This window comes from Lagenorhynchus albirostris, chromosome 5 (assembly GCF_949774975.1).
Source record: "Lagenorhynchus albirostris chromosome 5, mLagAlb1.1, whole genome shotgun sequence".
In the NCBI taxonomy this organism is placed as follows: domain Eukaryota; kingdom Metazoa; phylum Chordata; class Mammalia; order Artiodactyla; family Delphinidae; genus Lagenorhynchus; species Lagenorhynchus albirostris.
The window spans coordinates 85,450,236-85,475,403 of record NC_083099.1 but is presented as its reverse complement, the minus strand read 5'-3'; the positions used below and the strand labels follow the sequence as shown (position 1 = coordinate 85,475,403).

Here is a 25,168-nt window from a genome sequence, read left to right as displayed (position 1 = left end):
CTCACTAAAAAACTGGAGATTGCTTTCTGAAAGGAAAGGCCTCTGGAGGAGGCTTCAGCCTGGCACTTGGAAGAATGAGATGCACGTCCACTGCCGAGCTGTTTTAAACTGGGTAGGATGAGAGCAGTCAAGAACACAGGGGGAAAAGCTGTGTACGCTGATGGGGGTGGAAGGGGGTGGCAGGCTAATAGGTCTTTCTGGCCCCTCAGTTTGAGTATTCAGGCATTTCAGGCACATTGTCCTAAGGCTTTTGCAGTTTATGCACCAGTGCTGTTTCTCAGAATAAATACATTAGTTATTTCATTTATGAAGCTCATTTTCTGCATGAGGATACACAATAGTACTACATCCTGTGAGGACTATTTTGATTTCCCTCTTATGTCAGATATTCTTTTCCTTTATCAGTGGCAGTAAGGCAATGGTGACTCTCTGTATGATTATCAGAAGATAAGACACTGAGGCAATTCACAATAGAATGAAGCATAATTAGCAAACGTGCATAAGGAAACGTGTTCAACCTTACAAATGTTCAGGTACACAAAGAGATGCACACTAACCAATAAAATACCTATTAAAAGTGCAAAAATATTGAAAATGATGATCTCCCCCAATGCTGAGTGGGGCTGTCAGGAATTGTGTAAATATGCACAACTCGTCTGGAAAGGAATTTGGCAATGTTTCAAAAGTCATAAAAAACCTACACAATTTACCTCAGTAATTATACTCCTATGAACATAATTCAAAAGAATGAAAAAGCTCTATGCTTAAGGATGCTCACTGCACTATTAGTGAAAAATCTGAAATTAGCTGAAATGCTTACCAGTATAGGGAGTGGAGGTCATTACATAAATTATGGTATAGGAACTCAGTGGAGTAATATACAGACCTTAGGACTCCAGGCGATGTGGTTATTACAACAAGCAGAATAACAAATTAAATGTACTTTATGGTTGCAGTTAAGTTCATAAAGGGACCAAGACCAGGAGGAAACATGGAAAAATGAAAATAGCTAACTTGTTAAGATGGTGGACTAGTGGGTGATTTCTCTTTTGTGTTTTATTATTGCATTGTCTGTGCATTTTAAGGACCTTTAAAGTACTTCCAAAATGACTGCTTAAACAAAAACACTTCACGCTGCTCATCATGGCTGGCTTACATTTTCCACGCTTCTTCCACAGTGCGTCTCCTCTCAATTATCTCCCTCCGCAGCTTTACCATCTCCCTTTGAATCTCCTCCTCCTCTTTCTTGGCCTCTAGAGCCTTCCTTTTTTTCTCTTCTTGCACCAGATACTGAGCCTCTAAGAAGGCTGATTTTTTCAGGGTCTTTTCAATTCTCTGGCGCTCCAGTTCTTTCTCACGTCTTAAGCGATTTTCTTTTACCTTAAAGAGAATACAACAAGGGTGAAATGCAGCCTTTCAAGTAGAAAGGGATATGCAAAACCTTAAAACACATTTTGAAGTTCAGAATACAACTACTTGGAAACATTTTGGCCCAGAACCCCACTGTTTATCAGAAAAATAGGGAAAATTCATTTATTTACTGGGTAATGGCCTATACAAAATTTTAAATGAAGTCAGGCGAGATGACTCCAAACAATTTGGGAATGATCGGCACTACAGAAAAGCTGAAAATCCAATGGGTTGGATGCCAAATTCTGGATTCTTATTTAGTAATGATTTTCAATCCATAAGATTTTCCAAGGTGTACATTACTGTTACTTATTTAAGCTCTGTCTGTATGTTAATTATAATTTAAGAAAGAATAAGGATATTTTGGAGAGGCTACTTTGTGAAGGCTAGAACAGTGATTTACTGCCTTAAAGGAGCATCATGACCTTTTATTCAATTCTATCTTTATTTGAATTTATCAATGATTCTGGATCATATTTGGAAATCAAAACCACAAACTTCACAGATATTTCTGAATAAGCACAATCATTTTTTTCAAACCCAATTCTTTAGACTAGCTATGAATTAAGGAGTGGTCCTTTCCTTCCTGCTTCATTTAACTTTACCCTTATCTTACTCTTCAGTTATGATAAGACTTCTAGATAATTGCTCCCTCTTACCGAACCTTTTCTCTTCCCTTTTATCATAAATCCAAACCAGGATCATGCATCTACTCGTTTCTCTCACATCCTTAGTGCTGCTTTGGCATACATTATCGTTTAAAGTAATCAGAAATTCAGTGTTATAAAAAGATAGCATACACACATATAGACATTAATACTACCCTGGTCTTGGTTCTGGACATGTGGAAAAGACTTGGTCTTTCGGACTTCCTTAAGTTCCCCTACAAAGTGTTGAGATGAATCTTTTTCCTATAACCTACTATTCCCTTTGGAGAAAAGAAAGTTCCCATACGCCTTTCTAATTCAAAACAGCTGAACTAGATTTAATTCAGCTCTGTTCTCCCTTTCAAATTATAATCACAAAATAAGTGAATTTTCCCACTGTCTAGAAAAGAATTATCATTATAACATTCACCAGAATATTCATGATATTAATATCTTGATCTCACAATACAAAAACCAAATTCAAGCAAAACCCAATCTACATATTTATAATAGGAAGTATCACATCCAAACTAATAAAGTTTAGCTCACCACTCTCATGGTCAAAACCAATTATTCCTCTTTTTGGTTTTCTTAAATAAATTGTTTCCTATCCTCAGCTTATGAGCATTATTTTTCTTCTGAAGTTCTTATATTTTATTTTTATTCTTTCTAACCAAACCACAGATGGCACCCTTTTTCACAATAAAGCCTAAGTCTTTATTTAAGCTTATTAAATGTGTTACACAAAAATTGCTTCCTGTTATCCATTTTAATTTTGCTTTTCCCTCCCACCTGCTTATGTCTCATCTCCATGGTAAGATGAGGATCCTTCTGCCACTTCTTGTCTTGGTTTTCATTCATTCCAAGATCATCCAATATCCCAGAATCTACCACGTCTTTACGGAGCAGATGGTCTATGAATTTTTGAAAGGTGGTACTTTCGTCTTCCTCCTCCAAATAACCACATAAATCTGGGGGAAACATAACAACAACAAAGAAGGAAAAACTTTTTAATTTTTTTAAAATTTAATTTTAGTACAATTTCCATATTTATGTAAATAATCCTGGTACAATAAAAATACAAAGCTGTGAGTGTTCGATAAATAGTAACTGATAATGCCAACTGGATGAATACAGCCCTCAGCAATTACCTTCAACTAAGAGGAAAAAACCTCCACTCATGAGGAATTGCCCTCACCCGAGTCACTAACTCCCTCACTGCCAAATTTAAAAGCTATTAATTTTACATTTATGTTACAAGGATCTAAACATCCTTGAGGACTCCATTGCTCTTTTTAAAAAAGGCTTTACCGTGGTATAATTGACATATAATAAACTTGTAAATATTTAAAGTCTGCAATAAGCTTTGACATATATAGATACCATTAAACATCATTACAATCAAGATAATGAATGTGTCTGTCAGCTGCAAAAGGGTCCTCACGCAGATTTGCAATCTCTTCCTCTCACTCCTCCCCATGCTCTTTGCCCTATCCCAGGCAACCCCAGACCCGCTTTCTGCCAATAGATTAGTTTAAATTTTCCAGAATTTGGTATCAATTAAATCATATACTATGTACTCTTTCTGGTCGTCCTTCTTTTACTCAGCATAATTATTTTGAGATTCATTCATGTTGTTGTATCAATAGTTTATCCCTTTTTATTGCTGAGTAGTATTCCACTGTATGGGCATACCACAATTTATTCATTCATTCATCTGGGGATAAACATTTGGGTTGCTTCCAGATTTTGGCTATTACAAATAAAGTTGTTATGAACATTTGTGTACAAGTCTTTGTATGAACATTTGCTTTCTTTTCTCTTGGGAAAATGCCTAGGACTGGAATGGTTGGATCACATAACTATGTGTTTAAATTTTTAAGAAACTGTCAAGCTGTTTTCCAAAGTGGTTATATAATTTCACATTCTCACCAGCAGTGTAGGAGGGTTCCAGTTCCTCCATATCCTTACCAAAACTTGGTATGATCAGTCTTTTAATTTAAGCCATTATAATAGGTGCATAGTGGTTATTCATGGTAGTTTTAATTTGCTTTTTCCTAATGACTAGCAATACTGAATATCGTTCTTGATGATGTTCTATTTAGTTCCATACATTATTGAAAATGGGGTACTGAAGTCTCCAACTGTTATTGCTGAATTATCTATTTCTCCCTTCAATTTTGTCAGTTTATGCTTCACATATTTTGGGGCTCTTTTGTTAGGTGCATATATGTTTACACTTGTTATGTTTTCTTGATGGATTGACCCTTTTATTATTATAGAATGCCCTTCTTTGTCTTGAGTAACAATTTTTTATCTTAGAGCCTACTTTTTCTGAGACTAGTAAGCTGCTCTCACTCTCTTTTGGTTACTGTTTGCATAGTACATCTTTTTCCATCCTTTTATTTTCAAGCTGTTTGTGTCTTTGACTCTAGACTGTGTCTCCTGGGACAGCATATAGTTAGGTCATATTTTTAAGTTCATTCTGCCAGTCTCCATCTTTTCACTGGAATGTTTAATCCATTTACATGTAATGTAATTCTTGATAAGGCAGGATTTATGCTTGTCATTTTGGTATTTGTTTTCTACATGTCTCATGTAAATGCCCCCTTCAGGATGAAAAATTTACCTTTTATTAGTAGTTTGCTGAGAGTTTTAATCAGGAATTAATTTTGTCAAGTATTTTTCCTGCACCTATCGAGATAATCATATGTTAGTTAATAATTTTTTAAAAATAAATGTATTTATTTTTGGCTGTGTTGGGTCTTCATTGCTACACGCGGGCTTTCTCTAATTGCGGTGAGTAGGGGCTACTCTTTGTTGTGGTGGCTTCTCTTGTTGCAGAGCATGGGCTCTAGGAGTGTGGTCCTCAGTAGCTGTGGCATGCAGGCTCAGCAGTTGCAGCGCATGAGCTTAGTTGCTCCATGGCATGTGGGATCTTCCTGGACCAGGGCTTGAACCCATGTCCCCTGCATTGGCAGGGGGATTCTTAACCACTGCACCACCAGGGAAGTCCGTTAGTTAATAACTTTGATAAACATCCTTTTTTAATGGCTGGGTAATATTTTTGTTCAATGTTTTGATCTCCCAAAAAAGTAATACTACAAGCATAAGATGAGTGAGGCCTGATAAGATACTAGAAGGTAATAACAAATCTAAGAGATATAACTAGATATATTAGCACCATATGAAAGAAAGTAGCAGTTTCATTATATTTCAGACATGCTTTAGAATAAATATTATGTACTGAAATGCCTCACTTTAATAATGATATCATTAAACTAGAAAACATCCAGAAGGTGGCAATCAGTATATCTAGAAACAATGTGATATAAAGAACTGTTGAGAGTACTGGTGCTATTTAATCTAGGAAGACTGATGTATATGAAAGATCAGATATGATTACAACTCCCACAAGAAAAGAAAAGACGGTTCTTGAGAGAGAGAACATGATATTATTTTCTGTTGCACAAACGGGTAAAAGGTACTGAGGACAAAATCCTAATTCTCCTAACTAAGAGAGAATTTATGAATATTAGAGCCTCACAACAGCTGAATGGGCTCCTCCCAGAGTGCAGGTTCCTTATCCTGGGAGGTGTTCAGGCAGAGATTGTATTACCCCATATTAGGGATACTACAGAAGAATCTCTGTGTAAGGGGGTGAAGAGGGTAGATTGGATTAGGTGATCTTGAGGAGTCCCCTAACTTTAAGGGCTCATGACTTTGTGATTTACGAGCTGGGGATTTTGTAGTGTCCTAAACAAGGGAAATGCTGCAAGATGAGTTCATCAGTGGTGTCTGAGCCATGCATGGCAAGATGCCACCACCATCACTATGCCTATCCTTACGCTTAGGGAAAAAAATCTTAGACTCTTTGGGTACAACTGAGGAATCCTCACAAGTTAGCTATTTAACTTGTCTGACACTAACTCTGTGTACAAGTAATAACCTCCCTTATAAAGACATATGAAGCATTTTGTAAACACAAAATGAGATATCAATGTTTAAATATAGTAAAATATTTAAAAGCCATCAAAGTAAATGGTCATCCAACAATATATGGAAAGAGGCACTCTTAAACAGCATTAATTGCCATTATAATCATAAGAAGAATTACAAATAATAGAATATTTTAATTTAAAAAAAACCACGAATTTACTGAGGATACAGATAAGTAATTTAAATTGAATCAAGAAAAATTAAAGCCAATTAAAAAATAAGCAAAACACAGAAAACTCAAATAACATATCATTTATTATTCAAAACAATTAAAAAGACTTCTTGGACACATTCATTGGATGATAAAGCTTAGCACAATTAAATAAGTTCTTACCATCGAACTTGTCATATTTCAAATGTCCATTGGCTTCTGGCACAGGAGGGATACGTGACACAGTGTCTTCAGTATCACCGTCCCCATCACTTGCTAGTTCTTGCTTAAGTTTGGTATCTAACCAGTCATTGACCAATTCCTGAGCTGTCAATAAAACAAAAACATCTTTTTACTCCTGAGACTTTCTTCATTTGCTGTTTTCATTCATTCAATAAACGTTAACTGAGCATTTATCATGTGTCAAGTACTGCTCTAGATGTTGGGAATACACCAGTGAACAAAACAGGAAAAATAAAACCTACCACCATGAAGCTTATGTTCTAATTGGGGAAGAGAGACAATGAACAAGCAAGTCAGAAAAACAGAGCAGGAGAAGGAGAAATGGTGTACAAGAAATGAAAGATGGGTGTTGATACTTTTAAATTAATTGGGTGGTCAAAGGAGGCCTCACTGAGAAGACATTTGAGCAAAAAAGGGAAGGAAGTGAGGGAGTGAGCCATATGGCTATGTAAGGGAAAATTAATCTGTGCAGAGGGAAAACAAGTGCAAAGGCCCTAAGGCAGTAGAGTGTCTAGTGTATTGGAGAAACAGCATGGAGGTGGTATGGCTGGAGGAATGAGTAAAGGGAGAGTAGTTGGAGATGAGGTAGAAGAGGTAATGCAGGGATCAGGTTTAGAGCAGTGGTTCTAGAGCAGTGGGGGTGATCTTACTCCGCAGTGGACATCTGGCAATGTCTGGAGCCATCTGTGGCTATTACAACTGGGGAACTGGGTAGAGGCCAGGGATGCTGCTAAACATCCTACAATTCATAGGACAGGCCCCACAACAGAAATTATCTGGCCCAAAATATCAACAGTGTTGAGGTTGAAAACACTTTGTTTAGATAAGTCTTGACAGCATTCTAGGTACTTTGGCTTTTACTCTGTATGTAATGGGAGGTTTTTGAGCAAAGAGGTAACATATTTTAAGAGCATCACTCTGACTACTATGTTAAAATAGACTATACAGGGACAAGCTCAGAAGCAGGAGACAACAGTTGAGAGACAAATATCCAGAAAAGGGGTGATGATGGCCTAGACCTGAAGTGGAGGTAGTAGAAATGCTCAGATTCTAGAACATAATGTTTTGAGGTGGAGTTGACATGATTTGCTGATGGGCTGGATATGGGATGTGAGAGAAAAATCTGTAAGGGTTTTGGCTTAAGCAACTATAGAATGGAGATGTCATTTACCGAGATAGGGAAGACCAAGGGAGCAGCAGGTTTGGACGGAAGATCAGGAGTTCAGTATCAGATGAGTTGGGTTTGAGATGCTTATGAGACATCCAAATAGGGATGTCAAATAGGTATTGGCTATATCATCTGGATTTCAAGGGAGAGGTCCAAGCTGAAGAAATAAATGTGGGTGTTGTCAGCATACAGATGGTGTTTAAAGCCATAGAAATGAATGAGATCGGCAAAGGAGGAAGGTAGATAGAGAATTGGTTCAAGGATTAATCCCTGAGGAACTCTAGTATTTAGGGGTTGAAGAGATAAGGCAGAACCAGGTAAGTAGACTAGGAAGGAGAGACCACTGAGGTAGGAGGAAAATCAAAGAGTGTGATATCCTGGAAGCCAACTTCCATTTGGATTCCTTTCTTAGTGACATTCAGAAAACCTTCTTAATTATAGAGTTATGAGAGAAAATGTCTACTTTAGCATTACTTTCATCATTATCATACAGCTCTTATGGATAGGGCATGGGCGTTTCAAAGAAGAAAAATGTCTATTTCAGTATTATCTTCATCATTGTTCTTATCATTATTGCACAGCTCTAAGGGAATGGAGTGTTTCCAAATACTAAATGATGCCAAGAGACATTTAACATAGATGGGAATGCATGATATGTAAAAATAGAAAAAAATGAATCAAGGTGATAGAAACTAAGTATAAAAAGTATGCTAGCGGGCTTCCCTGGTGGCGCAGTGGTTGAGAGTCTGCCTGCTGATGCAGGGGACGCAGGTTTGTGCCCCGATCCGGGAGGATCCCATATGCCGCGGAGCGGCTGGGCCCGTGAGCCATGGCTACTGGGTCTGCACGTCCGGAGCCTGTGCTTCCCAACGGGAGAGGCCACAGCGGTGAGAGGCCCGCGTACCACCAAAAAAAAAAAAAGTACGCTAGCAACAGACACTACTGGCTTTCAGAGGAAGGTAGAGAAAGGGAGCAGATATTTACTGAGTAACCCTGTGTAAAACAGTTCACATATTTATAATAAATTATGTGTAAAATAATTTGGATCTACTAAATGCCATTTATTAGTAAACAGAGGTATACTATGAAGTGCTTCGAAAGAACAAGGAAAGAGAACGTCTCTTGGAGGGTTCAACTGTAGTAACGCCTCATGTTGGATGAGAGGCTTGATGCCTACCTCAAAGCAGAGTTTCTCAAAGTATGTTCCCCAGAACACTAGTTCTTACTGAATATCAATAGACGGCTGATGAGAGGAGGAAAAAAGGATATAAACTTTTGAAACACATGTTCAATTCATACACGAGTACTTTCTAATGTGGATCAGTAGTTTCTCAGGATATTAATATGTATTTCAAGATAAAAAGAGTTCAGGTTCTAGGAAGCTTGGAAAATGGGGTAAGTAAATATATATTTAACTACAGGACTTTTTGGAAACGTTGAGTGGCTAAAGTTTAGTGTGTATTCCTATTGCTGGGGTGGGAGAAGGGGTGGGTAAGACATAGCCTTGCCAATTTCTGAATCAATCTCCTTTCTCCAACTCCAGTACCACCAACCACCCAAGACCAAATGCCATTACAGCTCACAGCGACCACTGCAGTAGCCTCCCACTAGTCTCCCTTTTCCCTCTTTTTCTCCCCTATAATTCATTCTTCATATATTAAATAAATTATCCTACTACACCTCTGCTTAAAACCCTTCAATGATGTCTAATCATACTCAGAATAAAATCTAAATTCTTTCACCAGGCCTATAAGGCCCTATGTGACACGTCTTCTGCTCACTCCTGCAAGCTCACTTCCATGGGGTAGCTGCAGCAACACTGGTCTTCCTTCAGTTACTCAAGCACACCAAGCTTGTACTTTAACTTTTTTGTTTTTTTAACATCTTTATTGGAGTATAATTGCTTTACAATGGTGTGTTAGTTTCTGCTTTATAACAAAGTGAAACAGCTATACATATACTTATATCCCCATATCCCCTCCCTCTTGCGTCTCCCTCCCACCCTCCCTATCCCACCCCTCTAGCTGGTCACAAAGCATGGTGCTGATCTCCCTGTGCTATGCTGCTGCTTCCCACTAGCTATCTATTTTACATATGGTAGTGTATATATGTACATGCCACTATCTCACTTCATCCCAGGTTACCCTTCCCACTCCCCATGTTCTCAAGTCCATTCTCTATGTCTGCGTCCTTATTCCTGTCCTGCCCCTAGGTTCTTCAGACTTTTTTTAAAATTTAGATTCCATATATATGTGTTAGCATACAGTATTTGTTTTTCTCTTTCTGACTTACTTCACTCTGTATGACAGACTCTAGGACCACCCACCTCACTACAAATAACTCAATTTTGTTTCTTTTTATGGCTGAGTAATATTCCATTGTATATATGTGCCACATCTTCTTTTTCCATTCATCTGTCAATGGACACTTAGGTTGCTTCCATGTCCTGGCTATTGTAAAGAGAGCTGCAATGAACATTGTGGTACATGACTCTTTTTGAATTATGGTTTTCTCAGGGTATATGCCGAGTAGTGGGATTGCTGGGTCATATGGTAGTTCTATTTTTAGTTTTTTAAAGAACCTCCATATTGTTCTCCATAGTGGCTGTATCAATTTACATTCCCATCAACAGTGCAAGAGGGTTCCCTTTTTTCCACACCCTCTCCAGCACATATTGCTTGTAGATTTTTTGATGATGGCCATTCTGACTGGTGTGAGGTGATACCTCATTGTAGTTTTTATTTGCATTTCTCTAGTGATTACTGATATTGAGCATCCTTTCATGTGTTTGTTGGCAATCTGTATATCTTCTTTGGAGAAACGTCTATTTAGGTCTTCTGCCTATTTTTGGATTGGGTTGTTTGTTTTTTTTGATTTTGAACTGCATGAACTGTTTGTAAATTTTGGAGATTAATCCTTTGTCAGATGCTTCATTTACAAATATTTTCACCCATTCTGAGGTTTGTATTTTCACCTTGTTTATGGTTTCCTTTGCTGTGCAAAAGCTTTTAAGTTTCATTAGGTCCCATTTGTTTTTATTTCCATTTCTCTACGAGGTGGGTCAAAAAGGATCTTGCTGTGATTTATGTCAGAGTGTTCTACCTATGTTTTCCTCTAAGAGTTTTGTAGTGTCTGGCCTTCCATTTAGGTCTTTAATCCATTTTGAGTTTATTTTTGTGTATGGTGTTAGGGAGTGTTCTAATTTCATTCTTTTACATGTAGCTGTCCAGTTTTCCCAGCAACACTTACTGAAGAGACTGTCTTTTCTCCATTGTATATCCTTGCCTCCTTTGTCATAGATTAGTTGACCATAGGTGCATGGGTTTATCTCTGGGCTTTCAATCTTGTTCCATTGATCGATGTTTCTGTTTTTGTGCCAGTACCATATTGTCTTGATTACTGTAGCTCTGTAGCATAGTCTGAAGTCTGAGAGCCTGATTCCTCCAGCTATGTTTTTCTTTCTCAAGATTGCTTTGGCTATTCGGAGTCTTTTGTGTCTCCATACAAATTGTGAAATTTTTTGTTCTAGATCTATGAAAATGCCATTGGTAGTAGTATAGGGATTGCATTGAATCTGTAGATTGCTTTGGGTAGTATAGTCATTTTCACAATGTTGATTCTTCCAATCCAAGAACATGGTATATGTCTCCAACTGTTTGCATCATCTTTAATTTCTTTCATCAGTGTCTTATAGGTTTCTACATACAGGTCTTTTTCCTCCTTCGTTAGGTTTACTCCTAGGTATTTTATTCTTTTAGTAGCAATGGTAAATGGGAGTGTTTCCTTAATTTCTCCTTCAGATTTTTCATCATTAGTGTATAGGAATGCAAGAGGTTTCTGTGCGTTAATTTTGTATCCTGCTACTTTATCAAATTCATTGATTAGCTCTAGTAGATTTCTGGTAGCAGCTTTAGGATTCTCTATGTATAGTATCATGTCATCTGCAAACAGTGACAGCTTTACTTCTTCTTTTCTGATTTGGATTACTTCTATTTCTTTTACTTCTCTGATTGCTGTGGCTAAAATTTCCAAAACTATGTTGAATAATAGTGGTGAGAGTGGACAACCTTGTCTTGTTTGGTTCCTGATCTTAGTGGAAATGGTTTCAGTTTTTCACCATTGAGAACGATGTTGGCTGTGGGTTTGTCATATATGTCCTTGATTATGTTGAGGTAGGCTCCCTCTATGCCTACTTTCTGGAGGGTTTTTATCATAAATGGGTGTTGAATTTTGTCAAAAGCTCTTTTGCATCTATTGAGATGATCATATGGTTTTTATGCTTCAGTTTGTTACTATGGTGTATCACATTGATTGACTTGCATACATTGAAGAATCCTTGCATTCCTGGGATAAACCCCACTTGATCATGGTGTATGATCCTTTAAATGTGGTGTTTGATTCTGTTTGCTAGTATTTTGCATCTGTGTTCATCAGTGATATTGGCCTTTAGTTTTCTTTCTTTGCGACATCTTTGCCTACTTTTGATATCAGGGTGATGGTGGCCTCATAGAAGGAGTTTGGGAGTGTTCCTCCCTCTGCTATATTTTGGAAGAGTTTGAGAAGGATAGGTGTTAGCTCTTCTCTAAATGTTTGATAGAAGTCACCTGTGAAGCCATCTGGTCGTGGGCTTTTGTTTCTTGGAAGATTTTTAATCACAGTCTCAATTACAGTGTTTGTGATTGGTCTGTTTATATTTTCTATTTCTTCCTGGTTCAGTCTCAGAAGGTTGTGCTCTTCTAAGAATTTGTCCATTTCTTCCAGGTTGTCCATTTTAGTGGCACGTAGTTGCCTGTAGTAATCTCTCATGATCCTTTGTATTTCTGCAGTGTCAGTTGTTCCTTCTCCTTTTTCATTTCAATTCTATTGATTAAGTCTTCTCCCTTTTTTTCTTGATGAGTCTGGCTAATGGTTTCTCCATTTTGTTTATCTTCTCAAAGAACCAGCTTTTAGTTTTATTGATCTCTGCTATTGTTTCCTTCATTTCTTTTTCATTTATTTCTGATCTGATCTTTATGATTCTTTCCTCCTGCTAAATTTGAGGGGTTTTTGTTCTTCTTTCTCTAATTGCTTTAGGTGTAAGGTTAGGTTGTTTATTTGAGATGTTTCTTGTTTCTTGAGGTAGGACTGTATTGCTATAAATTTCCGTCTTAGAACTGCTTTTGTTGCATCCCATAGGTTTTTTTTTTTTTTTTTTTTGTGGTACGCGGGCCTCTCCCTGTTGTGGCCTCCCGCTATTGTGGCCTCTCGTGTTGCGGAGCACAGGCTCCGGACGCGCAGGCTCAGCGGCCATGGCCCACGGGCCCACGGGCCCAGCCGCTCCGCGGCATGTGGGATCTTCCCAGACCGGGGCACGAACCCGTGTCCCCTGCATCGGCAGGCGGACTCTCAATCACTGCGCCACCAGGGAAGCCCCATCCCATAGGTTTTGGGTCATCGTGTTTTCACTGTCATTTGTTTCTAGGTATTTTTTGATTTCCTCTTTGATTTCTTCAGTGATCTCTTGGTTATTTAGTAGTGTATTGTTTACTCTCTATGTGTTTGCAGTTTTTACAGATTTCTTCCTGTAATTGATATCTAGTCTCATAGTGTTGTGGTCAGAAAAGATACTTCATACGATTTCAATTTTCTTAAATTTACCAAGGCTTGATTTGTGACCCAAGATATGATCTATCCTGGAGAACGTTCCACGAGCACTTGAGAAGAAAGTGTATTCTGCTGTTTTTGGTTGGAATGTCCTATAAACATTAATTAAGTCCATCTTGTTTAATGCATAATTTAAAGCTTGTGTTTCCTCATTTATTTTCATTTTGGATGATCTGTCCATTGGTGAAAGTGGGGTGCTAAAGTCCCCTACTATGATTGTGTTACTGTTGATTTCCCCTTTTATGGCTGTTAGCATTTACCTTATGTATGTGCTCCTATGTTGGGTGCATATATATTTACAATTGTTATACCTTCTTCTTGTATTGATCCCTTTATCATTATGTAGTGTACTTCTTTGTCTCTTGTAACAGTCTTTAAAGTCTATTTTGTCTGATATGAGAATTGCTACTCTAGCCTTCTTTTGATTTCCATTTGCATGGAATATCTTTTTCCATCCCCTCACTTTCAGTCTGCATGTGTCCTTAGGGCTAAAGTGGGTCTCTTGTAGACAGCATATATACGGGTCTTGTTTTTGTATTCATTCAGCCAGTCTATGTCTTTTGGTGGGAGCATTTAATCCATTTACATTTAAGGTAGTTATCGATATGTATGTTCCAATTACCATTTTCTTAATTGTTTTGGGTTTGTTATTGTAGGTGTTTCCTTCTCTTGTGTTTCCTGCCTAGAGAAGTTCCTTTAGCATTTGTTGTAAAGCTGGTTTGGTGGTGCTGAATTCTCTTAGCTTTTGCTTGTCTGTAAAGGTTTTAATTTCTCTGTCAAATATGAATGAGATCCTTGCTGGGCAGAGTAATCTTGGTTGTAGGTTTTTCCCTTTTATCACTTTAAATATGTCCTGCCACTCCCTTCTGGCTTTCTTTGTGACATCTTTGCCTACTTTTGATATCAGGGTGATGGTGGCCTCATAGAATGAGTTTGGGAGTGTTCCTCCCTCTGCTATATTTTGGAAGAGTTTGAGAAGGATAGGTTTTAGCTCTTCTCTAAATGTTTGATAGAAGTCACCTGTGAAGCCATCTGGTCGTGGGCTTTTGTTTCTTGGAAGATTTTTAATCACAGTCTCAATTACAGTGTTTGTGATTGGTCTGTTTATATTTTCTATTTCTGTTTATATTATATAAACATTTATATATATTTATATATTATATAAACATAAATATATAAATATTTATATATAATATAAATATATTCTGTTTATATTTTCTATTTCTGGCTTGCAGAGTTTCTGCTGAAAGATCAGCTGTTAACCTTATGGGGATTCCCTTGTATGTTATTTGTTGTTTTTCCCTTGCTGCTTTTAATACTTTTTCTTTGTATTTAATTTATCATAGTTTGATTAATATGTGTCTTGGCATGTTTCTCCTTGGATTTGTCCTGTACGGGACTCTCTGCTTTTCCTGGACTTGATTGATTATTTCTGTTCCCATATTAGGAAAGTTTTTAACTATAATCTCTTCAAATATTTTCTCAGTCCCTTTCTTTTTCTCCTCTTTTTCTGGGACCCCTATAATTAGAATGTTTGTGTATTTAATGCTGTCCCAGAGGTGTCTGAGACTGTCTTCAGTTCTTTACATTTTTTTTTCTTTGTTCTGCTCTGCGGTAGTTATTTCCACTATTTTATCTTCCAGGTCACTTATCTGTTCTTCTTTCTCAGTTACTCTGCTATTGATTTCTTTTAGAGAATTTTTAATTTCATTTATTGTGTTGTTCATTGTTGTTTGTTTTCTCTTTAGTTCTTGTAGGTCCTTGTTAAACATTTCTTGTATTTTCCACATTCTATTTCCAAGATTTTGGATCATCTTTCCTATCATTACTCTGAATTCTTTTTCAAGTAGACTGCCTATTTCCTCTTCATCTGTTTGGTCTGGTGGGTTTTTGCCTTGCTCCTTCATCTGCTGTGTGTTTCTCTGTCTTCTCATTTTGCTTAACTTCCTGTGTCTGGGGTCTTCTTTTTGCAGGCTGCAGGTTTGTAGTTCCCGTTGTTTTTGGTGTCTGCCCCCAGTGGCTAAGGTTGGTTCAGTGGGTTGTGTAGGCTTCCTGGTAGAGGGGACTGGTGTCTGTGTTCTGGTGGATGAGGCTGGATCTTGTCTTTCTGATGGGCAGGACCTCATCCAGTGATGTGTTTTGGGGTGTCTGTGACCTTTTTATGATTTTAGGCAGCCTCTCTGCTAATGGGTGGGGTTGTGTTCCTGTCTTGCTACTTGTTTGGCATAGGGTGTCCAGCACTGTAGCTTGCTGGTCACTGAGTGGAGCTGGGTGTTAGTGTTGGGTTGGAGATTTCTGGGAGAGCTTTCACTGTTTGTTATTACATGGAGCCGGGAGGTCTCTGGTGGACCAATGTCCTGAACTTAGCTCTCCTGCCTCAGAGGCACAGGCCTGACATCCAGCTGGAGCACCAAGACCATGTCAGACACATGGCTCAGAAGAAAAAGTAGAAAAAAAGAAGGAAAGAAAGAAAAAATATAATAAAATAACCTTATTAAAATAAAAAATAATTTAAAAATTATTAGAAATAAAAAAATTTTAAAAAAAAGAAAAAAAAAAAAAGAAAGAAGAGAGCAACCAAACCAAAAAACAAAGCCACCAATGAGAACCAGTGCTAAAAATTATACTAAAAACAAACAAACAAACAGACAGAAATCTAGGACAAATGATAAAAGCAAAGCTATGAAGACAAAATCACAGAAAGAGACATACACATACACACTCACAAAAAGAGAAAAGGAAAATGTATATATATATATATATGTAAAAAGAAAAAAGGAAGAGAGCAACCAAATCAATAAAACAAATCTAACAATGATAATAAACTCTAAATACTAAACTACAATAAACATAAAATGAAAAACAAATTAGATGCAGAAAGTAAACTCCAAGTCTACAGTTGCTCCCAAAGTCCACCGCCTCAATTTTGGGATGATTTGTTCTTTTCAGGTATTCCAGAGATGCAGGGTACATCAAGTTGACTGTGGAGATTTAACCTGATGCTCCTGAGGCTGCTGGGAGAAATTTCCCTTTCTCTTTGTTCACACAGCTCCTGGGGTTCAGCTTTGGATTTTGCCACACCTCTGCGTGTAGGCCGCCAAGGGCATATGTTCCCCGCTCAGACAGGACGGGGTTAAAGTAGCAGTTGATTAGGGGGCTCTGGCTCACTCAGGCTTGGAGGAGGGAGAGGTTCAGAATGCAGGGTGAGCCTGCAGTGGCAGAGGCTAGCGTGATGTTGCAACAGCCTGAGGCGTGCCGTGTGTTCTCCTGGGGAAGTTGTCCCTGGATCTCAGGACCCTGGCATTGGTGGGCTGCACGGGCTCCCAGGAGGGGAGATGTGGATAGTGATCTGTGCTTGCACACAGGCTTCTTGGGGGCTGCAGCAGCAGCCTTAGCATTTCATGCCCGTCTCTGGGGTCCGCGCTGGTAGCCATGGCTCGCGCCTGTCTCTGGAGCTTGTTTAGGCAGTGCTCTGAATCTCCTTTCCTCGCGTACCCCAAAACAATGGTCTCTTGCCTCTTAGGCAGTTCTAGACTTTTTCCCAGACTCCCTCCCGGCTAGCTGTGGTGCACTAACCCCTTCAGACTGTGTTCACGCAGCCAACCCCAGTCCTCTCCCTGGGATGTGACCAAAGCCCAAGCCTCAGCTCCCAGCCCCCACCCACCCCGGCGGGTGAGCAGACAAGACTCTTGGGCTGGTGAGTGCTGGTCGGCACTGATCCTATGTGTGGGAATCTCTCTGCTTTGCCCTCCGCACCACTGTTGCTGCACTCTCCTCCGTGGCTCCGAAGCTTCCCCCCGCCAGCTCCTGTGTCCGCCAGTGAAGGGGCTTGCTAGTGTGTGGGAACTTTTCCTCCTTCATAGATCCCTTCCCGAGGGGCAGGTCCCATCCCTATCCTTTTGTCTCTGTTTATTCTTTTTTCTTTTGCCCTACCCAGGTACGTGGGGAGTTTCTTGACTTTTGGGAGGTCTGAGGTCTTCTGCCAGCATTCAGTAGGTGTTCTGTAGGAGTTGTTCCACATGTAGATGCATTTCTGATGTATTTGTGGGGAGGAAGGTGATCTCCACGTCTTACTCCTCCGTCATCTTGAAGGTCTCTCTGTACTTTAATTCTTGATGCCACCTTTCCCACTGTCTGTGATGCTCTTCCTCCATCACAGCTCACCTGGCTCATTCTTGTTATTCAGGTCCAAACTCAGATGACTTATCACTAACTGACCATTTAGTTTTCGTTTTATTTATTCCCACTCTAGAATGTATACTCCATGAAAGCAAGGACTTCATCTCTTGTTCATAACCTGCCCTTCCAGTGCCTAAAATAGTACCTGGCACAGAGTAACAATTTAATATATATGTTGAATAAATGAAGAAACAATCTGAAAAACTGGAGACATAAATGATCCAAATGGAAATTGGCTTCCAGGACATGGCACCCTCCTACCTCAGGGGCCTCTCCTTTCCAGTCTTCTTTGCTGGTCCCGCCTGATCTTTTCATCCCTAAACAGTGGAGTTCCTCACGGCATCAGTAACTAAAATACTGAATTCCAGAGGAGTAAATGTTTTGGGGAGGCAGGGAGGTGAGGTCAGCTTTAGACTCTCTTCATAAGGAACAAAGTTGATTTACAAACTAGTGGTCAGATTATCTATATGATAGTAGATCAAGTTAACAAGCTGCCCTCTGTGCCACAGGATTAATATCTTACACTTACTAGATAACTGTGTTATGTCAAAACTGCCTCTGGATGTGGTTCTACTTCAAGAGACAAAATAAGCCTTAAATGTAAACTGACTTGTAATATTGGAGTTAGAGTAAATTAGCTTCAGGGAAGTAGAAACAAAGAAAAATTAAGAACAAGAGAAAGAAAAACTTTCATTTCATACTTTGAAATACATTATGAGTTACACTTTAGTAAGTTGTACTCCAAAGAATTGTTAACATCACAGCAAAAAATGTATTCTCTTACCTTCTGCATAGACTTCATCATGATCCTCTATTTGCTCAGGTGTTTCCAAATCTACAATTTGGTTCCAAAGCCTTCTGGATAAATCTGAATTTCCAGCAGAAAATGCTTTTGAAACTGCAAATTCTGAAGCTTTCTCCACTCTCTTTAAAAAAAAGAAAAAATCCACTAAGGTGACAGCTTTCTTCAGGGTTAAAGAATTTCTCTCGTATTTAAGAATCTGATTTTCTACCAACTACCAAGATACTTTCATTTTTCCATTTTTAAAGGAACTCTGAGGTTTAAACATCCACCCTAAATAATTTCATTCATTAAATATGCAATTAATTACAGTATTTTACCAAGTTTTAACAGGTGTTCACAATGTTTATATTTGAACAAAAGGTAATTTAAGTTTTAGATAACTTTTGTTTAGAGCATTAGTAATGGGATCCTGACACCTGAATAATTTATTTTAAAAAATACATAATATTTTATTAGTTTCCATGTCACTAGGACTTGCATATGAATATGAACCACAGGCAGACAGCTACACTTTCTCAAATTACTACCTCTGAAAGGAACTTCCCATCATATATTAGGGAAACTGTTAAGTTCAAAAAAAGTGGGATAAACAGAGTCATTGAACTGCAGTAATCAGGAATATTTTAACTCAACAGTGAGAATCTAGTAAAAGTATGGCCAAATTCACGGGAACGGGGAAGGGATTAGCAGAGGTGGTCAAACTCCTGGCGTTTTGGTTTACCTGCATGGTATAAAAAGTGTATTTTACAATTAACCCCCGACTTCACCCCTCACCCCACAAGCTGGTTTTTCTCCATGCCTGTTGTGTTCCTAGCCTTCCAACTCAGGTAGTGACAACTCTATTCTTTCAGTTCATCAGGACAAAAATCTTGGAGGCCTTCTTGAATCCACTCTCTGTTATCCCACACATAATCTGTCAGGAAATCTGTTGACTCTAATTTCAAAATATATCCAGAAGATGACCACTTCTTGTTACCTCCAGTGCTATCACCCTGGTCCAAGGCACCACCGTCTCCTGACACGTTTTCTGGAATAGTCTCCCACCACAGCAGCCAGAGAAGCCCTTTTAAAATGAAAGCCGTCTCCTGTTAACTACACTCAAAACCCTTCAATGGTTCCCTAGCTCCCTCAGAACAAAAGTCGAAGTCCTCATGACGCACTCCGTGGTCCTCCAACATCAGGCCCTTTGTGAGCTCTCTAAGCTCGCTGGCCGCTCCTGCCACTGCTCACTCTACCTCAGCCACTCTGACTTCCTTGTTTATTCCTCCTTAAACGTGCCAAGTGCATTCCTACCTCAGCCTCTGTGCTTTCTTCCCCTCTGACTGCTCTCCTCCAGAAGGCTGTACTACTCTTTCCCTCCCCTCCTCAAGTCTTTACTCAAATGCCACCTTCGTAGCAAGGCCCGCTCTGACTACCCCTTAAAGAATTGTAAACACCCTCCTCCTGGCTCTCCCAGTTTCCCTCGGCAGTTCTGACTTTCTCTGTAGCACTTATGACCTTATAACATATTTTATCATTTATCGTCTCCCCTAACTCGAACATAAGCAGGGATTTTTGTCTTTTTCATGCGTGAAACCCCTAACACCTAGAACAGTGCTTGGTATATAACAGATGCCCCATCAGTGTTTGTTAAAGAATGACTATGTTAAAGAGTTATTCAAAAAAGCCACACTTTCCCATAGTTTATGTTGTTGTCTGACCTATTTTGAAAATGATTTTTCCTCATGCCCTTCGTGGAAAGACTGGTAGTACAACTGTCAAAACCTGCCATGGGCTTTGCCTTTTAAACTCTCAAAGGTTTCGTATACTAAGTTTGAATTAGATAGAAGCACAGGAATAAAGTCGAAAAGGCAAGGGTAACTTGAAAAAGATGTAGAAAATAGAACATATGGGAAAAGATATGAATCAGAAGAAAACTGATCTAATCAGGGTTAGAGTCAAGAAAGTATCACTTACTCTTTATGAGGTCACTCTGGAGAGATCTGTTTCCCACATTATTTTTCCATATATGTCCCCCGCTTCCATTTTGAGTGAGTGGTCCACTCAAGTGGATTTGGAAATCTTAGTTCTAGAAGTTGTAACAGTTTAGGGTACACCCAGAGTTGGAATATATTAGGGAATAAAATCAGACAAGAAGACAGAGGAGTGAACAGAGAGGTATTAAGAGAAGCAAGAGGGGGGCTTCCCTGGTGGCGCAGTGGTTGAGAGTCCACCTGCTGATGCAGGAGACACAGGTTCGTGCCCCGGTCCGGGAAGATCCCACATGCCGCAGAGCGGCTAGGCCCGTGAGCCATGGCCACTGAGCCTGCGCGTCTGGAGCCTGTGCTCCGCAATGGGAGAGGCCACAACAGTGAGAGGCCTGCATACCACGAAAAAAAAAAAAAAGAGAAGCAAGAGGAAACAGTGTCACGAAAAGGTAATGGAGGAGAGAATTTCTAGAATAAAAGTGATAACTAGAATAAAAAAATGAAAACTGTATCAAACAGACCTGAAAAAGTTTGAGGACAAAGAATGGACCACTGGATTTACTCGGGAAGTCATTTATGACAACTTTCTGTGGAGTGGTAAGAAGTAGAAACTGAAGGAAAATAATTTTGGACACAAGAGGATAATAAAAACACAAAGGCAAGGAGTCCAGGCTATATATCCAAAGATACTGGAAAGGAAAAAGAAACAGTATGGCAATCAGAATGGACTGCATGGTGAAATGAGAACTTCTTGATTTTTTTTCTAGATGGGAGATTTGAGGGTATAATGGAGAAAGAGCTACTGCAGAAGTTTTAGAGGAATGATAAAGTCTAACCAAGTCAAGCTGGCTGACAGCAGCATGAAAGAGGAAAATGGTGCAGACAAGTCACAGCAGAATTTTATCCTTTTATTTTACCCAAATCTTCCCCTCTGGAGGAGACGGTGACTAAATGTACAATTAAGCCCTGCAAAGGCTTGGCATTCTGACTTTCAACACTGACACGCAAGCTGAGCCTGATGGAGACTGAGAAGTGGGCTTCCTAGAGGTTAGCCTCCATGACAGTGGACCCATTTTATTGTCTTCTAAGTCAGGCCTTCTGCAGGAGCCAGGAAGCTTCCCTGGCCCCATTTATATGAGCGCCCCACACCATGAGCTTCCACTGCATCCTTAATTCTCCCAACAATTTAAAGTAAGTTGTTTAGGCCCCCACTGGACTATAAACTCTGGGAGGGCAGAAACTGTACCTGCCCCGTGCACTGTTTTACTTCCGGTGCCCAACATAGTGGGCTAGTACTTGGCAGGAACTTAATAAATACTGGCTGGATGAAAAAATGGTTAACAGTGATTATATCTGTCCTAGGTTCCACCTGGCCTGGTGCTCATAATGCCTGTCAATTTTGATAAGTAATAGCTCTTCAAAATACTACCAGGCAGAAGGATATTTTCCCAGGAAGATACTGCATGATTTTGAAACAGGTCGTGCACAAATGAGTACGGCAAGTTGTCAAAATGACACTCGGAGGCACGCACCAGAAGTGGTTTAATGGTACTTTCAACTTAAATGGTACTTGGACTCAAAAATATACGTCTCAGGCCTGGAAGAGACCTCAGAGGTTATCTAACACAATCCACCACCATCCACCACCCCCACTCAACGCTCAAACATATTCCTCATTAGTCCTAGCATTAAGTGACCACTTAGAACCCACTTGAATACCTCTAGTGATAGAAAATCCATCTGTTTATAAGAATGCCCACTCCATTTCTGGATTGCTTTAGTTACTAGAAGATTCTTACTTGTGATGCATGCATAGCTTTTACCTATTGTATTGGTCCCACAGGTCAATGTAACTACAGTACATTCTTTCCAATATCTGGGGAAAGCCACAATGTCCTCTCCTAAGGCTTCTCCTCCCCTCCTCCTTTACTCCTCTTCAGATGATCCTCATGGCATTTGAAAGGGATGTCTACCTGTTATCTTGTCATTCATGCTTTTATAGAAGCCACAAAATCATGAAAATGTACTATAGTACAAAACTAAGGCAACATATATAGTCACATGGGAATGAAAACAGCAAAATATACGCAAAATGGAGACCTATTAGTATTCCTATTCCATCTGACTATGTGTGACTCTTAATTCTCTTTCTATCTTAATTATGAAATATCCTTACCTTAATCCAGTGTTCCACATTGTCAGGGTCAAACACAGGCTGCAGAAAATATATACAGAATATTAGTACCCAGCAATGTATCTATCAACTTTGCCATTTTAATTTGTCTTTCTGGTTGAAGCCTGTGGACAAGCGTCCTTTAGTCTTTCCCCAAAGCATTGCATTAGAAAGTTCAGCAACAAAAAAAATACAGAATGCTGGTAGGATGAAGAAAACACGAAGCCTTCTCTGGAACAACTTCTGACTGCTTTATCTCTTACTTAGGCCCATCTCCAGATTCTGATTTAATTGGTCTGGGGTAGGGCCCATGTGTCAGTATTTTTTTAAAGCTCCCCAGGGTTAAGAGCCAAGATAGAGGAATGCTACATATAATATTCCTTATAAAAACCCAAATAAGCACTGATTAATTAGCCAGGTTATTCAAGTGTCATGGAAACAAATCTGCTTGGAGAAAGGTGTGCGCCTCTCCCCAGACCCCTCTTTTCATGAGAAACTTGTATTTACCTAGAGCAAGGATATTGTTTGGTCCAATAAGAAATGGGGGGTAGAGTGAGGGATAACCAATCTTCCACTGTTTTACAGAGCAAAAATAAGGCAGAAATCACATAAATTTCTACCCAGGTCAGTCAGATATTAATCTGAAATTAGAAATCAGACCAGTAGGACACCTGCTTTCTTCACTCTCTGTTAACTCTCAGAAGTTTGCAGAATTCCCTCTAATAGCAACTTAACAAATAGAGGTATTTGCTTTGCTAATAATTCAGGTGGGTTTTTCAATAAATAAGGGAATATCTAAACGAGCATGCTGACACACAGAGGAGGGAAAGGTATAATACTATCCTTCACCTATATAACACTTCCCCTACAAAGCACCTTACAGTAACTAATTAATGCAGCTGTACTGCTGAATAATTTTGTCGCTGCAACAAAGAAACAGCTGATCCTATTCAAACACAATTGAACCTCAAGGATCTCTTGTTTTTTACCTTTCTATCCTCTAGGTAGTAACAATGAGCACTAGCAGCAAAAACTTTCCTTTTGGGGTCCCCAAAACTGTCCCCAGTTTTTACCTTTCATCATCAAGTTTATACCCATAACCTACTTTGGATCCAATCTATTATGGAACTGGTACAACAGGAGCAGACTCTGTTTCCGAGTCTCTTTAATGCTCCAGTCTGCACACTCCAGCATCTGGCGCAAGATATTCACCAAGTAAAGTATGTCCAGTGCATTATTTAGTTGGTATATTCAGAATAACCTGCAAGCACAATTGCCTAGGGGCCACAGAAACGCCACATGTCTACCGAATATTTTTTAAGGAGGGGTAACTTAAGGGTGAAAACAGGTGTAAGCTGAGAAGTCCTCCATTTGGTACTCCCATTTACATTTAAAGCATTCATTTTTGTGACTGTTAAAAAAAGTAGTCTGTGGGGCTTCCCTGGTGGTGCAGTGGTTGAGAATGCGCCTGCCAGTGCAGGGGACACGGGTTCGAGCCGTGCTCCGGGAAGATCCCACATGCCGCAGAGCAGCTAAGCCCATGCGCCACAACTACTGAGCCTGCACTCTAGATCCCGCGAGCCACAACTACTGAAGCCCAAGCACCTAGAGCCCATGCTCCACAACAAGAGAAGCCACTGCAATGAGAAGCCCGCGAACTGCAACGAAGAGTAGCCCCCTGTCGCCACAACTAGAGAAAAGCCCGCGCGCAGCAACGAAGACCCAACGCAGCCAAAAATAAAGAAATTAATTAATTAAAAAAAAAGTAGTCTGTGTAAAGCACACTCCGTGTGACTGTGACTTTTCACATGTCATTTACACGTTTCAAGTTTACAGTGGGGTTATCAGTTTTCCATGTCTTTGGATGCTAATGCATCAAAGAAGGTGGCAAATATAAAGAGGATCTATTTTTTGACTGTTTCTACAATTTAGATTTTCAAGTGAATCAAGTATTGATATAGTCAATATCCACTTGCATTTCTGAGTTCATTTTAGATACTTTATGTAAAACTAGAAGTTGGAGGAATATGAGGCCGAGAACTTAAGGTGAAGATCTTACCCCTCCAACAAAGAAGTTTCCTATGATTTGCAAAACATTAAAAAAAAAAAAAGAAGAAGAAGAAGAAGAATGAAAGAAAAGAAAAGAAAAAGAAATGAAACCGTGTGGGAACTTCCCTAAAACCAGGAGTGGTGGGGAGCCGGGATAGCTCTCGAATTCTCTTCACCGGGATGGGCACTATCAAGACTCTCCGGTTTTTGAGAAAAGCGTTTGATGGAAACAGTTCCTCCACGACGCTGCCCATCAAAGCCGTAAGGTAACCAAGCCCCAAAGTTCCTAGGCCCCCTTCACTTAGCGCAGTGCTGGCTCTCAGTGGGTCATGGCAGGAGCGGACCAGGTAATGATGCCCCTGGGTCAAGAGGGAGGACGCGCAGGTGGCGCTGCGGCTGGCCTTAGGACCGGTCCCCGCCTCCCCTCCCCTCTCCTCTCCAAGAGCTCCCGATAGGAATGGATCACCTTGGTGAGACTCGGTTTCCTTGTAAACTGTTTCCATCCATTCAGCCCCGACCTCTCCCTTGAGGAGGTCCTTTCCTGGGGCGCTAGAAGCATTTTCCAGGCTCAGGGCCGGACTTCGGCCAAAGCTGAAACAACCGCTCCTTTGCCTAGACTGCTTCCGGGTCTCCCTGGGAGTTGTAGTTCCTCTGCCCACAAAGACTGCAGGTGTGGGGCGCCGTCGAACCACCACTCCCAGGAGGCCTTGCGCAGGCGGAACGTGTGTGCTCAG

At 39.8% G+C, this 25,168-nt stretch overlaps 1 protein-coding gene across 7 annotated transcripts in view; it reads right to left on the bottom strand.

Moving 5' to 3' along the window:
* Positions 1–25,056, bottom strand: part of CCDC191 (coiled-coil domain containing 191) — a 103,840-nt gene extending 78,784 nt beyond the window's left edge. For 6 of the 7 annotated variants that reach the window (XM_060150573.1, XM_060150574.1, XM_060150578.1 and 3 more), the window contains exons 1-6: positions 24,901–25,056; positions 22,389–22,427; positions 18,225–18,366; positions 6,391–6,534; positions 2,850–3,028; positions 1,157–1,380 (exon numbers count right to left, since the gene is read on the bottom strand). In XM_060150573.1, the coding sequence (XP_060006556.1) occupies positions 1,157–1,380; positions 2,850–3,028; positions 6,391–6,534; positions 18,225–18,366; positions 22,389–22,427; positions 24,901–24,993 (821 nt within the window). In that variant the 5' untranslated portion in view covers positions 24,994–25,056. Of the gene's footprint in view, positions 1–1,156; positions 1,381–2,849; positions 3,029–6,390; positions 6,535–7,621; positions 7,702–18,224; positions 18,367–22,388; positions 22,428–24,900 lie in introns of those variants that run through there. The other variant, XM_060150579.1, reaches the window with a different exon arrangement.
* Between the last annotated feature and the right edge of the window lie 112 nt (positions 25,057–25,168).